Source organism: Sturnus vulgaris, chromosome 10 (genome assembly GCF_052056855.1).
Source record: "Sturnus vulgaris isolate bStuVul1 chromosome 10, bStuVul1.hap1, whole genome shotgun sequence".
Classification (NCBI taxonomy): domain Eukaryota; kingdom Metazoa; phylum Chordata; class Aves; order Passeriformes; family Sturnidae; genus Sturnus; species Sturnus vulgaris.
This window is the reverse complement of record NC_142252.1, coordinates 20,856,153-20,872,637: the sequence shown is the minus strand read 5'-3', so window position 1 is coordinate 20,872,637 and position 16,485 is coordinate 20,856,153. Positions and strand designations below refer to the sequence as shown.

Sequence of the window (16,485 nt, the reverse complement as noted above, 5' to 3'; positions counted from 1 at the left end):
AGGTGCAGACAGGTAAGAGAAAATGACCAAAGCAGAAAGCAGGAGTCATTATCTTAAAAAATAAATAGAATTTTAGAAGACTGGCTCTGTCTTAAGAACATTTCCAAATTCAAGCTGTTGTGACCAGGCATGTGGTCTGCTTTTCTTCTTGATGTCCTCAAATGGTTCAAGGGCTTTTGTGCATCTTGTGAGAGTGACTTGGGTCCAGCAGTTATTTCATTTAATGGAGAGTTCACTGGCAGTTAGCATTTCTGCAGTTCGTGGCACAGTGTAGGAGGTTTGTGGATGTAACCTTCATTAGTTCCTCCCAGCAGAGTTTTCTGTGCTTAAATAATGTGCTGTGTGAGACACTGAGAGAACACTGCTCTGAGTCTGCAGGGTGTTTGGTGGCAGTGACACCAGGGCTTTCCCTGAATGGTTTCACCCAAATTAGTCCATGATCTTTGTTAGACAACCATGATATACTTTGGTTTTTTATTTACTCGTGGTTGGGCATTTCACATTTCCCAGGCTGTGCTTGTGCTGTGCTGCTGCCCCTTGTCCCTGTGGCTGAAGGGGCTGTCACCAGGTGCTGAGACCCAAACCTTTCCCTCTGCCTTGCTTCATTTCTAACATCTTCACTGCAGCTCTTACAGTCTAAGCTGGATGATCCTGGTTTTGTTAACAGAACCTTCCAGTGTGGCACAGAAAGCCCTGGGAGCTGGGAGGGGCACTGGGGCAGGGATGGAGCTGCCAGCCCCAGAAGGCTCCCTTGTCCCTTGGGACGTGTTTTTATCAAGAACTTCCTGAAAGCATTTCATCTAACATTCACCTTCTTGCTGTTTGTTTTAGGATCAGGATCCAGGCTGTCAATGAAATTGGAGCTGGACCTTTTAGCCACTTTATTAAAGCAAAAACCAGGCCATTACCACCCTTACCTCCACGGCTGGAGTGTGCTGCAGCAGGGCCCCAGAGCCTGAAGCTGAAGTGGGGAGACAGCAGCTCCAAGCTTCACTCTGCTGATGACATGGTCTATATCCTGCAGATAGAGGACAGAAATAAAAGGTAAGAAGATGAGTCTTTTCCTTGTGCTAATGAAAAAGAATTCTGGTTCATCATAACACAGTTGTGAATGAAGGAAGAATTCTGTTTTCCTGATTGTTTCATGCCTACCATGACATACAAAATGCTGTTTTAAAGGCATTCCATGCCTGTAGTCTGAGCAAGTTATGCAGTAAGTGATACAGAATGATAGCATCACTAAGGCTGGAAAAAACGTCTAAATTGTTGAGTCCTACCCTTAACCTAACCCTGCCAGGTCTAACAGAAATCAATCCTGTACTGGTGAAATTTCAGCAAAACCCTCTCCTCTCTGCCAGTAATTTTAAAATCAAGTTTCATGGCCACAGTGCTTTACCTTTTGGAATATATGAAACAAAGATACTGCACCCAGCTTGCTGTTTGTATTAATAAAGCCAAGGGTTACAAATCAGAGGTCTAGGTAAGGTAAAATTGAGCAGAACAATGTTTTTTGGGCAACATGGTGGTCTTGGTTTTATAGCTGTAATGTTTTACAGCATTGGTAAATATGAGCTTGGCATCAGCTTGGTAGCTCCACAATAATTTTGAAATAACGTGTGCAAGAAACAAGCAAAAAAAAATCTATGTTTATATTAAACAGACAGTGCTAAGCAAAAACTGTCTTCCCATGTGAACTTTGTATGGGAAGATTTGCTACTGTAGCTCCAAAGTTGTGATGAGATATATTCATTTAAATAAGGGAAGGAAAGAAAGACAATATGCAAGTAATGCCTAATAGTCTGAGCTCTTCAATGAATAAATATCATAGATGGTTCATTATTTACTATAAAATACACTCAACTACTTCAATTAGCTAAAATAAGAGACTTATCGAGTAGATAATCCTTAGAGACCTTCAGCACAGATGATAATTTGATGTAAATTAGCACAATTCCTTTAATTTAAATAGAGCTATGCTGAGTTTCTGCCAGATGAAGATCTGGCCCAAAAGCTCTAATTTTAAGTAATAAACTCACCATGAATAATGCCTTAATACCTCCCAGTATCTCAACTGTACTGATGCAGAGAGGGTACATGCTCCCCTGTATTAATCCTGAGAAGTGTCCAATGAATATAAATACCCATTTGCAAGTCTGACAGGTAAAAACAGTTCCCTCAGAGTGCAGTGATGCTTGGCAGGAGCCCATCACCTGCAGCAGCCTGGGATTCAGTCAGCTCTAAAGACACATCCAGCAGGCTGCTTTGCTTTGCTTTCATGTAGCACTGCAGGTAGGATGGTGAATAACTGTAAATTGTTTTTAACCTGTCTTTATACTCAGGAAAATAGGAAGTTTCCGTGTAAGAATAAAGTGTTACCTCGCAGCAGGCAAGGAATGTTTTTTTCTTCTTTGCTTTGACACTAAGCTTTAGCATGATCCTTTGCTTTTGCACAAGCTTTTCCCACTGCAAATGGTCTCTTATGAGCTTTTAACTGGGAGCCATTTGAACTTGATACTCTGCTGGATCTTCTTAGCTGTGAATTTGACTTAGAGTCCACATGAACTCCCAGAGATGCAGAGAAGCTCCTGCTCTGCACTGTGCTGTCTCCTTCTGCTTGAACTGATTTTTGGTGGTTGGGTTTGGAGCAATTAACCCAGACAATTCCTGAAATGAACCAGAGCTGGAATACTGGAGTACAGCTCTCTGAGCATCACTGGCTTCTTCAGTGGTACAGTAAAGTGTGCACATGTGAGGGAGTAATTAAATAGAATATTTTAGCTGGAAGGGGCCTGCAGTTGTGCAGTGTGCATGGCCAGTTCAGTGCTGGCCAAGTGAAAAGGTGTTGTCAAGGGCATTGTCAAAATGCTTCAGAATCACTGACTGGGACTAGGTCTGGGACTGACCACCCCTTGAGGAAGCCATTCTCTGGTGAAAAAACGACACAGAATAAATTATGCAGGAGGATGTTTTGGAGTATTTTATGGTTTGAAAGAATTGTAGAAGGTGCCATGGTGTCCTCTCTGTTGGGAGAAGAGATAGTACTTGATTCAGGGAAAGAGGTTGTGGTTTAAAGCATGGGTAACTGAAAAGTGACCTCTGTCCTATCCCGGGTCTTTGAGGACATTGTTACTGTATTCCCCTGAGACATCTGAAATTACTGAGAACAGCTTTATATTGAAATCCCTCAATTCAGTATCACCATTGTCCCTTCCTTGGTTTAAAACAAAACTTACCTCTAAAATGCTGTTGAAGCATTTTCACAAGCAGAAATATAAAGATGAGTGAGTTCTTTTAAGACAAAGGAAATAGTCAGTAAGTCCCATCCTGACCCAATAGCTTTAATGGCCTTTTGGTAGAGACTCAGCCCTGGTTTTATGTAATGATAGTCAGCCAGTGCTCTCCAGTGTGTCCTGGTCATTAAGGATTGTTTTCAACTTTTCCTTTGTGTAATGAGGTGTAACAGGCCATTTGTTGGAAACCAAATGTTTCATTGATTGCAAGACCTGTGAAGCAAAATACTTGGAAATCTTCTGGCACTGATTAGTGTAAGGGCTTGAAGAGGTGTGCACATCAGAGATGTACCTGCGTTAGCTCCCATTAGCTCTTCAGGGTGTGACATTTAGGAGGATGAAATTAGCATCACTTGTCCTTTCAATTATGGGTAGCACTGAGTGGAAATGAAGAAAAATCTGTTTCTGGAAAGCTCAGTACATAGAAACGTTGGTTGACAGTAAGTGACCTTTATGTAAGGGCTATGAAATTCCTTTCTATTTTAAATAAACTATCAGTTGTGACCTCATTTTCTAATTGTGGTAATGTCAAGAAATTTATGTTAATCACATTGCACTACTTTCCAGAATTCTGTGGGTTTTTTCCTCTCTGGAACTAACGAACTTAATTAATGGTTTTTATTTTTTTTCCTGCAGTACTGGTAATTAATCTTTAGTTGTTCCCACAACTAATTACACCTCTTAGTGTCTTAAAATGTTCACAAAATCCAGTCTGAAAGGGAGAATTAGCAAGTAAATTAGTAGTGGGTCATTTATCAGTTGCTTGGTTTTATTTTAGATGACTGTGTGTTGCAGTTGAGGTAAATTGTGTGATTTTTGTGTGTGTACAGAATCACAATCAATATATACACATGTAATTACATTTTTAAGGGACAGTCATTGGTAAGGTTGACTAAGAAACATCCTAAACATATTCTTTAAAAATATAATGTAAGGATCATTGACAATTGTCCCACACTTCTGTTGTCTTCAGTTGGTGGCAGCAGGGAGTTGGTTGAACATATGAGCACATGGGTGTTTGCTCTGCTTTAACTTGAAGGCAGAATAGAAACACAGAGGGATGAGTTACTGAATGTGCTGCCCTTGCCTGATGACTTTTGCATAATCATTCCCTGGTTACTGCAAGTTTCAAGCAGTCTAATTAAAAAATTGTTTACCCTCCTGATTTGATCAAGACAATTTGCACCCATTTTAACAGCAATTACTGTTATGTATCAGTCCTACTGGCTTGTGAAATTCTATTAAAATACAAAATCAGATAAGTTAACGTATCCCTGCAAAAACCTGCAGGAAAAAATCATTTTCATATTGTGTAAAACAGTGATAAAAGGAAATTAAGCATGAGCACCAAGACAGATGGCATGCTACAATTTCCACTGCAAGCCTGGCTAGATAGAAAGTCAATGTTCAGGAAAGTTTTCAAGCTAACCTGTATTCATATTGCTCATTGTGTAGGTGAGTATTGCTATTAATAATAGTGATATTTATATTAGCAACATTCTGATTGGATACTTAGGGCTTTGCAAATGAAAAAGAAAGAGAACTGTTTCCAAGTGTAAGAGAGTTGACTTGTTTAATGCATTTTATCTATCCCTGGAAGCAGGAGTAAACCAACACTCATAGTAGGTGTGAGTTAACTATATGGGTATAATTATTTGAGCCAAAGTGAAGCCTGAGAAAACCATGCTAAATGTGTGAGATGAGGTGTTTCAGCTCTTAGGAAGCTGGCAAGACACAGAGTAAGATGCTACTCCATAAGTATATTCAAAAAAAAATCCCTGCTTTGGTAAGAAATAAAATTTTCTCCTTTATTTTGATCTGTGCACATCTGCAGGTACTTCAGACTTCCTGGGTAACTGAATATTTCAGACAGCAGATCATAAATAAGAGCAGCATCTAGACCCAGCATTGTCACTGTGATAAAAACTATTTTCTGCACATCGGTAACAACCTTACAAGAAAAAAAGAACACCTTGATTAGAGTAATGACTCTTAATATTTAATCTCTAAAGCACCATTGGAAACACTGGGCAGTGCTGCCACTCTGGGAAAGTGGCTCCAATACAGGGAATATAAACACGTGTAGGGCTGTAAGAATATTGGTTTGCTGCTCTGAACTGTGTTTGTTCTCCTTTGGTTTTAGCTTTAAGTTCAGTCTTATTTATATCTACTGTTGGTTGTTGACAAGGTGATGTAGCTGCCTCATCATCTACTTCTTCCTGACTATATAATTTCACATCATTGGGTGCTCTCCCTAATTTCTCCCACATATTACATTCAAATGTTGTTAATTCCCATTTAAGCTGTGCTCAGTGTTGTCCTCCCTGCCTGTTCCTTGCCCCCAGATGTGGCTGCACACAGGAATCTTCAGTCAGGCACTTTGCTGTTTTGTCATCCATCCCTCCTGAATGTGCCCAGATGCTCCTTCCAAAAAAAGCAATTTTTCTTGCTGTGGAGGAGCTTCTGCAGGCTGAAATACTTCCACTCTCAATAATTCCAGACATATGACAAGTGACTGACTGTTGTAAATATGGGTTACAAATTCAAATCCAGCAGCAGATAAAAAGATAATCTAGTAGAAACGGAAATCAATTTTTGGCAGCAAGTACCTTTTCTCTAGCCTGCAAATGTGCTGGATAATTCAGGGAAGAAAACCAAACTCTTCCATCTGACTGTTACCACTTCTCTTGTTATCACTTCTCTTCCTGCCTTTTTCTGTTCTTCACTTAGTTTTGCTTTTTGAAGTATAAGGAGGAAAATGTTTCCTTCACTGGGCCCTGTTGCTACTATTATTATTCATAAAAACAAAAATAATGTTGACAGTGATGAGCATACATTATAATACACATAATATATAAAACATGTATTATAGATAAAACTTTCCAAAAGGAATCTCTCAGAAAGCAGATCTTCAGGTCAAAGGGACCAGTGAATCCCACCTGTTTGGTCCACACCTCATTTTAGGACTGGAAGCCACAGTTGGGAGAGGTTGTGGGAGCACAAAACTCTTTTGGAGAACTCCTGTTATATGTCTACTTTCCCTCAGCACCGGTCTGCAAAAGGAGATCCCAAAGAATGGATTGGAAAAGTTCCCCAAAGCTGAAAAGATTGGGTCACCCTGGTACTGGTTATAGCAACAGTGAGGGATGTGGGGATGAGAGATGCTGCAGATGTGAAAATTTTCTCATTGAGTAGAACGTTTTAAAATACAGCAGAAATGAAATAAAGAATAGTGTGTTGAATTTACTCCTGCATCTCTGAATTAGATGGTTTTGGTTTGAAGCTTTGCTTTCCTTGTTGTCACCCACAGTACAGGGAGCTGCTGGTGGGGAGAGAAAATCACATAAATCAGTGAGTGTTTGATAATGTTCTGCAACCACATCAGAGGAAAATTACAGTCTAAGAAAGTAGGTGGGGGCAGTAAATGTGTAGATAACATGATGTGGCATTAATAATATTAAAAGAGCTGTTGGTTTGTGAAATTCTTGTACTTTAGTTTCTAATTAGGCAGTTGCCTTTGTGTACTGATGTGAAGCCTCAGGTCAGACTGGTGCTGTATTAATGATTTCTCTCCAGGCAAAATCCTGACATCTGACCACATATTTTGAGAGGCAATAACAGAATCATTCAGGTGGCTCTTTCAGCCTTTGTGCCTCCCCACAAGATTCCCATCTTACTTAGTGCTGTACAGTAGAATTTCTTTCAAATTAAATTCCTGTAAGACCCAACGGGTTACCAAAATATAAACAAAACCCAAGAGTTTGAAAGGGAACCTGCTGCTCAAAATGTGCTGGGAATTAATGAGCAGAGGTAGAGCAAGTACATTCATATTCTTCTGCTTGACTGGAAGTGACTGGAGGAAACAAAACAGCTGCAACATGCAAAATGCTTCCAGGAAGATCTTCACTGGGAATAAAAGGGTATTGATGAAAAAACTAACAGCAGTGGTGCCTCCCTAACAATTGCTGTAGGACATGATGTTCTCCCTCCTCTGCTGTGTGCAGGTAAATGAATAATCTGTGGCTGATGTGGGAGTGTCTGGGAAAGGAAAATTGGGATCACTCCATGAGATAAGGGAGAAGGAGCTTTTTGGGAGAGTGTCTCCATCCTTGGAGAAAGTTGCTTTCTTTTTGGTACCTGCTGTTAATTTAGTGGAGAGGAGAGGCAACACTGCAGCATGGAAAATCAGAGTAAAGCAGGTTTAACTGTAGATGGTGCAATCTTAAAAAAAAAAACAACAGACAGCTGTATTGAGAATGCCAGTAACCACAGAGGGTGAATGCTTTCAAAGGCAGGGTGCCAGTTGAGGTATTTAGCCTATTGTCTTTTGAATTCAACTGGGCAAATCTCTGAGATTTGAAAATGTTTTGAAGAAGGTGAGAGGGAGATAGAGCACAGGGAAGGTTTCCATACACAGATTAAGTCAACTTTTCAGTGCCTAAGAGATTAAGTCCTTGCAAACAAGCTCAGAGCTGACTTGTTCTTGAGGCAGTGTATGGAATGAGGCCTGGATGAAGCACAGTGAATAATAACAAGCTTGCCAAGAAGGCAAAGGTACAGAGATCTTATGTTCAAATGTGCTTTTAAAATTAGATTTAAATTTTAGAAATGAAATTGCAATAATATGAACATGTTACCTTAGTTAAGATAATTTTTAACATAGCAATGATTGATTCAACTTTAAGTTCATTGTGGCCCTCTGGGAGAGGGAAAAAAGACTGCTCTGTAACCTATAGCCACCTACATTGATTAACTACAGTATTTTGAAGAATAGGAGAAATAATCCTGGAGAATTATGAAATGCCTACTTTACACATGAGGAAAATACTACCTTATCAAAAAATCACAAGTATTTTGAGGTTAGTCTTTCATCTTCATTATGTGTCTTACATAATGAGCTGCATCTTCAAACACAATTACAAAGCATTAGTGTCACAATAAACCCAACAGCAACTGAATTTGATTGGCTTGGCCATCAGCCTTTCTTCTTTCAAAACTGGAAGCCCTCTTTCTTCAAAATGGTCAAATCTGAGAAGTTTTAAGTGTGCTTCCATGACAGTCCTGTGGTACAAGCTTCTCTTAACAGTTGTTTCTTTCCTTACAGATGTGTTTTGAGACAGAGAAGTAGAAATGAGTGGATATGGGAACTGGATGGGAGTATTGATATTAACTGATCTGGGAGTATTAGTCCAGTTCCCAAATAACAGAAGGAGCTCAAATATTTTTTCCGGATCACTTCCTCAGTGTTAGGAGGTGTTAGTGACCTTAGTCATATCCAAAAGGTGAAAATGTCATTTTAGTCACTGGTGTTGGCCATATGAATCACTGGGAATGTACCTTAAGCCCAGCCTGGAGTGAGGGTGTGCTTGTCTGTTAGCTGGGAAGAAACATTTATCCTCCCTTGCTCATCTAACTCCACAAATGATTGCAAAGAGGTCATTAGTCTAAAATAAACTTCGGATCTTTTTTGCTCTCTGTTGCCCTTGGATCAGGATCAGAGACAAATCTCTGCATTCCTGTGAGTACTGCAGGGGTTTCTGAGCCAGCTGCCTGATTGAGCTGCAAGAAGTGCAGAGGGAGAGTATCTTGAGTCTTAATGCTGTCCTGAGTGTGTGTTCTTTGCTCATCATGTGATGAATCTCAGGAAATTCTATTCCATGAGCATGGGTTTGTGTCTGGCTTGAAACATGCTGTGGCTGCCCATGTGAGCCTCAGAAATGTGGGATAGCAGGGAGTTCTTAAACTGGGTAAACATAGTTAAGAAAACAATCTTTAGAAATTGTCTCTAATTGTCTAAAAACTTGTGGGCACAGATCTTTAGTTTGCTATCAAGGTGTGGTTCTCACTAAAACTCTGTGGGAGTAGTAGGTCACATTAGACCTCAGAGTACATTTCTAGCACTTTGAATTACCTGAATATTCCCTTTTATTGCAGATGATTCTTGATCTCTGTTTGTACTTACGTGGATTGCAATCATAATGTAATACAAATTGATTTCTGTCCCTGAGAGCTAATGACAGACCCAGTTCCTTTGAAATGCTCAAATTGGTTGTACTCTGTATCTCATCGAAATCTAAAGGATGAAGCTAGCACCTAGGTAGGGAGGTCAAAGAAAAATATCTCTTGGCTTCCTGGTGATTTAAAACCTTCTGAAATGGTTGAGATACTTGAATAAGGGGACTAAAAAATCAAAAAATAGTATGTGATCCTTCACAGCAAATTTTCTGTTCTCCAAGGCCAGGACTATTGCATGCAAGATGTTGTTCCCAGGTGGAGGCTGAGTGGATGGATGCACAGTCTGGGTGCTTCCTCTTCATTTGCTTTCATCCCACTGTGCTCAGCTCCTGGAGGTCAGGGGCTTAACCAAAAATTGCTGGCTGACTTAAAACTGTTAGTGAAAAGCATTTATCTGAGCAGAGCAATAGGAAATAGAAGTCAGATTCTCTTTAGCAGCTGTATACTTATTTTTTTTTAAGTGACATTGATTTTGTTCAGTATTACATTGTTGGACAAGTTTGTGTGAGCTCTTGCTTAGTCTTGCCAATGGAAGTGTTCTGGAAGATGACACAGGTGACTGCAAGACACAGTCTTTGTGTCTTAATGTGCAAATGAAGTGCAAAGTCATTAAAGAGTCAACATATTAATTGTGTTTTTATCATACCAGCAGCACACATGGTTATTGTAGCAGGACACAGCCTGAATCCATTTTGATTCATTCCATGGTAGTAGGGAGCCCACTGACAGATGTTCTTGCTGGTAATTCATGGAATTATTTTGCAAGGTAATAGTAGTTTCAAAAGGGACAGTGAACTTCTGCTTTCCCTGACCTCCTCCTCATCATCGGTGTGTTATTAATGTGACTTTTTTATACATGCGTTTAATAGCCCTTTAGGGCATGTGGTGCCAGTTTTCACAAGATGATACTTCAAGCTGATGAGTGCAGTATCCAGAAAAGTCAGTGCCACTCCATTGTAACTACATGCACTTGTTTTTATTGTTTCAGGTTCATCCCAATTTATAGGGGACCAAGTCACACGTACAAGATACAGAGGCTGACAGAATCCACCTGTTACTCCTTCAGAATACAGGCAGTCAATGATGCTGGGGAGGGACCTTTCTCAGAAATCTCTACCTTCTGCACAACTAAGTCAGTCCCACCTGCAATCAAAGGTATGTAGTAAGTTTTTTTTGCATGTAAGTATCATGTAAATATTTCTGTAATTGGTTAAGTATGAGGGGAGGTTGTAAGGGTTACCATAAGTAATAACACATGTGAAGAACCAGTTTGTGCTGACTGTAGGTTTCTCTTGAGTTGTGAAGTTACTTAATGGTGGGAAGCTAAATTACCACCCAAAAAAATCACACAAACTACATGAAGGTTATGTCAGCCACGGTTGTAATAAAAACCAGTTAAAATGCTGCTGCTATCAATAGTTTGCCAGAGATTACTCTGGATTACCACAGCATTTATACAAGGGATCTAACAGCTGTAGTGTGTGTGTATGTACATACCAACTTAAGCTTTAGTAAAGTTTAATGTTTTTTGTTGTGTATGTGATGTCCAATGTCAACTTTCAGGTTTTATTTTTCCTTTAATGTATAAAGTTAATTATAATATTTCACATATAGAGCATTAGACTTAGAACTCAGCATGTGTTCCACTAGGAGGAACTAAAGGCCTAATTAAATGAGGTTTTATAATGACATGTCTTTTACTATGTGTAAATTTTGTCCTAAGTAATTATGCTCCTGAGGAGGAGGAGGAAGGAAGGAGCAAAAATAAAAACCACAGTGAAAGATGTTTAATTATAAAACTTCATGTAGTTAAGCCTTTTGTTCTAGGCCTAATTAGTCCTTCTTTGGCCTCTTACAAAGGCAGAGGGTTTGCTCTATGGGCTGTCAGATCAGCTGAGCTGAAATCAAATGCACCTTCTCTCCTGAAAAGAAAGAAGTCTTCCCTGTCAAGCCCTGTGATTTTCTGAAACAGCAAGTGTCGGTTTGTCAGAGAGGTTTTGTTTGCTTCTCCGTATTTAAAATCTGATTTTGGAGATTTTGACACCCTTTGTAACCAAATATTTAGAGAGGGGAAAACACTCTCTGGGGGTGCCTTTCCTTGCTAGGTCAGCTGCCCTGAGCCACTCCCAGGGAGAACAACATTTTCCAGCAAAACATACCTGTGTGATAGAGGGTAAGGATACTGATCCAGGGGTGAGTTATCCTGATCCACCTTTACACAGGTGGGAGATGTTCTGCCTGTCCAAGGGAAGGGAACTCACATGGCACCACCCAGGATGCCAGCATGCACTGTAGTCACACTTGATTTTGTTGGCTAAAAACCCATTTTATTCAGCTCACCTCACCTAGGTTTTTATTTTGAACTCCCAGTCTGCCTGTTGAGTCCCTGTTAAATGTGACTCATCCTCTGGGCTGAGAATCAAGCTGAGTATCAATGGTGTGGTGCAAATAGCAGGTCGTGTGTGGGCTGGGACCTCGGGTACCTGGCAGAGCACTGGCTGTGACAGAGAAAAGGGCACGACAAAACTGTGCTAATGAACACTGCTGAGGGGGAGTGATGCCATGGGGAGTAGTGGTCTGATGCAAAATGATAGTGTTGATTCCCTTCTTTGCTCGTGGAAATACAAAGGAATTTACATGATAAACTTAGTTTGGTTTTTTGTCTATCAGAATAAAGTGTTTGTTCTCCTATAAGGTCTCCTAATCACTCTCTTAGTGATGCTAGCCCTAGAATAGCTTTGTTGTTAATGGCAGTGTTTTGTAAGTGTCAGACAAAAATCTACATGTATTGAAGTGAGAGATGGAAGGAGAAGGAAAAATAATTGAGATTGTCGTTGTCAGCTAAGATTAAGGCATCTATTATCAGTCTCTCAACACTAGCAGATGTGCAGAGAGAAGTAAATGGATATTGATTACATTTGGGCCTTCATGATTCATGTGTTCCTCTTGGGAAGTAACAAATCAGTCTAAAATTCGTGTAATGTATGCAGCAGCATTTGTTTCTTTGGTAGACCCTCCTGTTGTCTGTTTTTGTAGGGCTGGGGATCTGGATTGCCTTTAACAAGCTCATGTCCTTGCACGTGCACGTGTAACCACCTGATACAATTGTTCAGCACTCTTGTTTCTCCCAGTTTCCTTCTCTTTTTTGGTATTGTGCCTGCTGGCTCTGCCTGATCAAGAGGTTGGTGGACCCTGGATGCTGTTGCAGTTTGTTTTCATGCCTTCCGGTGGCAGATGCTTTGTTGTACAGAACAATGTGCTGCCTGTCTGTGCTGTGCTAGGCTCACCTGTGAGCTTGCTGTGGGTCAAGGCACAGCATCCCTTGGCTTTCAGCTGGTGAGAGAGCCTCTGCCAAGGACAGCAGCCTTGTAACAGCTGACAAATTGAATTTCTCTGGAGTTCTAGTGAGAGCATTACTCTAAGTCTGGCTAGAAATAGCAGGTCTGATCGAGTGGGTGTCAGGCTCAGAGTTATATTCAAGTCCAAGTCTTGAAAATTACACTTGTCCTTTTGCTCCCCAGGCTGAACTTCTTCTCTAGTACAGAAGATTGTTTAGCTTCTCATGTTCCTTCTCCTATTTTTCCTGAATGAAATGTTTGATATTATTCCTCTCTTTCAATGGCATGTAGCATGGGAGGGATGTGCAGGCATCTCCACTGGCACAGGTGTTTGCTCAGAACTTCACACAATTGCTGCTTTTATGAGTGCCTGTGTAATTTGTGCATTGGCTTCAGCTTTGAAAAGATCAGTGCACAGCACTGCAATTAAGTTTTGGAAGTTTTCTCTAAATCCACTCCTCCTTTGTAGCAGCTCACAGAGCTGACAGGTAAGAGGTGCTGTACCCTTATAAAAATGTTCTGATATGTATTACAGTGCTCATAAAATAAGATTTTGGTGCAGTCTTTATATTAAACATGAACACATGTCCTTTTATTGTAGCCCCTCGAGTGACGCAGCTGGGAGGAAACTCCTGTGAAGTTACCTGGGAAATGGTCCCACCCATGAAGGGAGATCCTGTTGGTTATGTTCTGCAGGTACTGGTTGGAAGAGAATCTGAATACAAGCAGGTAGGGAAATGGTCTGGATTTAATATTGTTAAATTGATGGCATAATGGAAATGGTTTTGAAAGTCCACTGTGCTGCTTCTTTCTACTGTATTGAATTAGACCCTATGGTGATGTGTCAGGTGCACTTTGGTAAAGGCTGAGTCAAAATTAAGGGCTGTAATGGGCTGTTTTCTCCCCTAAGGGAGTATATAGAACACCATTATTTTATTGGAGTGATTTGTGTTCTTTCTGTGGTTAATCACTATTTTTAACCGTACTAACCTTTAAAAAGTTACAATTTTGTCCATGCTTGCTTCTGAGCTGGTTGCTCTTAACCATTATCTGGAGATGAGATGAAGTCAGAAGATGGATCTTTCCAAGCCAATTCCAAGACTGTCCATCAAGGTTTTCAGTCAAGTACACGATAAGTGGTTTGTTCATCTGTCTCATTCCTGTCTGAGGTTTGGATGCACGTGTAACTGCTGTGTATCCTTTCTGTCACTGTGGAAGCAAAGGCAGTGAAGTACAGCTGATCCTTCTTTCCTTGTCTGTCTGGATTAGACATCACAAGTGGACACTTGCCCAGAGCACCTGACACAGAACAGCTCGTTCACAGTTAGATCTTTTATTTCATCTGTCACACCTCTGGCTGTGTGATTTTCTGTGCACCTCATCTGTGTGCTCTCTTTTTCCTCTGCTTTCTTTTGTTGTCATGTGGAGTCCAGATAAATTCAAATTAGGGAAATGAGATATGCTAAGCTAATTGAACTCTTATGCTGTGCTAATTAAACTCTTTAAAATATGTGTAAGGTAGTGCTTTCTTTGCAATTCTGTCTTTGTTCCTCTTCAGACTGTTTTTGACTGCTACTGTGAACTAATGAATTATCAAAAATAACATGAAAAATGCAAGACAATCCAAGGGGGCAATAAGATTCAGAAACCTAATGATTGTTTTTGTCAGGAAATGATCTTTGGCGCTGGTGTAGGTAATGAAGCCCCTGTGTGCTCTGCTGGCCTCATAATGTCAGTGGCAAGTGGATTAAGTGGAGCTGTTTTGCAGTTGCCTGATGTACAGAGTAGCTTTGGTGTGTTCCCTTCAGGTACAGCTTCAGTTAATGTAGCCCCAGTGTTTGAAATGTTCTGGTGTCCTTTGGGAGAGCTGGGCACAGCTTCATGTTCCTGGGGCAGAAGTGATGGCTTCATCTGCACAGTCCAGAACTTGTGGTGGGAAAAAACAGCAGTGAAGGAAGTAAAAAAATACTTTCAGGGTCTGCTTATGTTGAAGGTCTGCATTTCTCATGAGGCACAAGCCTGACGAGGGGTTTTTGTGTGAGTTGTCACCGGTAACTCCCTGGAAGAAGCTCCTGGCTGGGATGCTCCAAGTGCCACTGGGACTTGTGTGGTTGTGCTGGCTGGTAACCATGGCAAAGAGGGACACTTCCCCTGCTTCACCTTCACAGAAATCCCCTTTGCCCATCAAGGTGTTTTTTCCTCCATCAGGAATGTGGGTGGTGTCCCAGCACTGGGGCATGTCCCTGCCCATGAGCTGCAGCTCTGAGCTCCTGTAATGTGCACAGAAGATAAAATACAGAAACACCTTTCAGTGATTTTCTGGCTAATACATTTCACCTGTGCTTTGACATGCCTGTGATCACCTGCTACTATTTAACTGAAAAGTGCTGTCATCAATATGTTCATTAATGTTAGTGATATGTTAATTGCCTTTGAAGTGCAAGTCCTAAATGTCTTTTTAAATATGTTTTGTTCCCTGCAAGTGACATACATATTTTGCATATGTATCTAAAGGGGTATGTTACACTGGAAACATTTTGCAAATTGTTTTGAAGGATGGCACAAATGAAATTCACTACATTTTCAGGCTATTCATGGAATGCAGCATCAGCCACTGATGTGTTTCTGGGTGAAGCTGTCGTTTCTCTGTAGATTGTCACACCTGAGCTGTCACCCTCCCCTGCACTCCAGTGTTTGCAGCCCTCCACAGCCTAAAAGCTGCTGATTTTCCACCATTTGATCTAGCAGAGGTGATAGCCAAATTACTCAAAAGCCCTTTTTTTTCAGACTGGAACTACAGCCATCCCTGCCATCCTATGGGAGAATATTTTGGAAATATTTCTCTGCTGAGAATTGTCTGCATAACTGGATTTTCTGGAGCTAAACAAATAACATTTTAGCTCCCTGGAAAGTGTATTTTAAGAAATGCTAACTAGTCCTTTCCTTGTTTCTCACACAATATGTTCCTTTTTATGTATTGGTATGCTTTATCTTTACAGATAATTTTTAAAAAGCAATGGCATAGGACAGTTCTTTTTAGGAAATCAAATCTTCCTTGTTTATGAATCAGGATGTAAGCCACAGGAAATTCCAGGAATCGGTGGCCTGGATTTGTTTTTCTGTTTCTTGTACTTCTGTCTAGCACAGCTTACTCAGTCAGAAATTAGTTCCAAAGTGTATTAAATTGTCTGTGCTTGCATAGCTTTAATATGGATTTAGGGGAGTGGGCTGGGCTGCAGGAGCTGCAGTTTGGGATAACAGGTTTGGTTTCCCAGTTGAGCAGCTCTGGGGATGGAATCACCCAGGAGCCAGGTCCTCCTAAGAGCTGACCATGGAAAGTGAGAATTGAGCTTTTTAAAGCTTCTTAATCCTTAAATTGTTTGCCACTGAAGCAAAATGTTCTACCTTTGAAATTTCCAAGAATTTGGAGGCAGCAGTGTTCCATCAGCTTCTGCCACATCTCTTCTGGGAAAAAAAACTGTCTCCAAATGCTTTCCAAAGGAAGAAAAAGTATGGGCAGGATACACTGGGTGTGTGAAAATCCCCCAGCAGTTCTCAGGTCTGCACTGAGAGGTGAATGTCAGGGAGAACTCAGTTGGCTTTACCAAGCTCTCACTTTAATTATTGTTTTTCATTTGGGTTAGATTCTGTAGACACACAATATCTGAAATGCTTTAGTGAACTGATAATTTCTGTAAAGCTCTAGCCAGCCAAAAATTGGGTTTCTTTCTCTATTTTCAATAAATCAGAGGCACTTTTGCTGGTTGTGTGCCAGAAGATGACAGAATTGCACAGGACCTGTTGGCATTTAGTGCCACTTGCATTGAGTATTCCCTCCCTCT

At 40.6% G+C, this 16,485-nt stretch overlaps 1 protein-coding gene across 2 annotated transcripts in view; it reads left to right on the top strand.

Annotated features, from left to right (window-relative positions):
* Positions 1-16,485, top strand: part of FNDC3B (fibronectin type III domain containing 3B) — a 185,807-nt gene that overhangs the window by 161,969 nt on the left and 7,353 nt on the right. For both annotated transcript variants that reach the window (XM_014887063.2, XM_014887064.2), the window contains exons 23-25: positions 832-1,044; positions 10,294-10,460; positions 13,245-13,372. In XM_014887063.2, the coding sequence (XP_014742549.1) occupies positions 832-1,044; positions 10,294-10,460; positions 13,245-13,372 (508 nt within the window). The remainder of the gene's footprint in view (positions 1-831; positions 1,045-10,293; positions 10,461-13,244; positions 13,373-16,485) is intronic.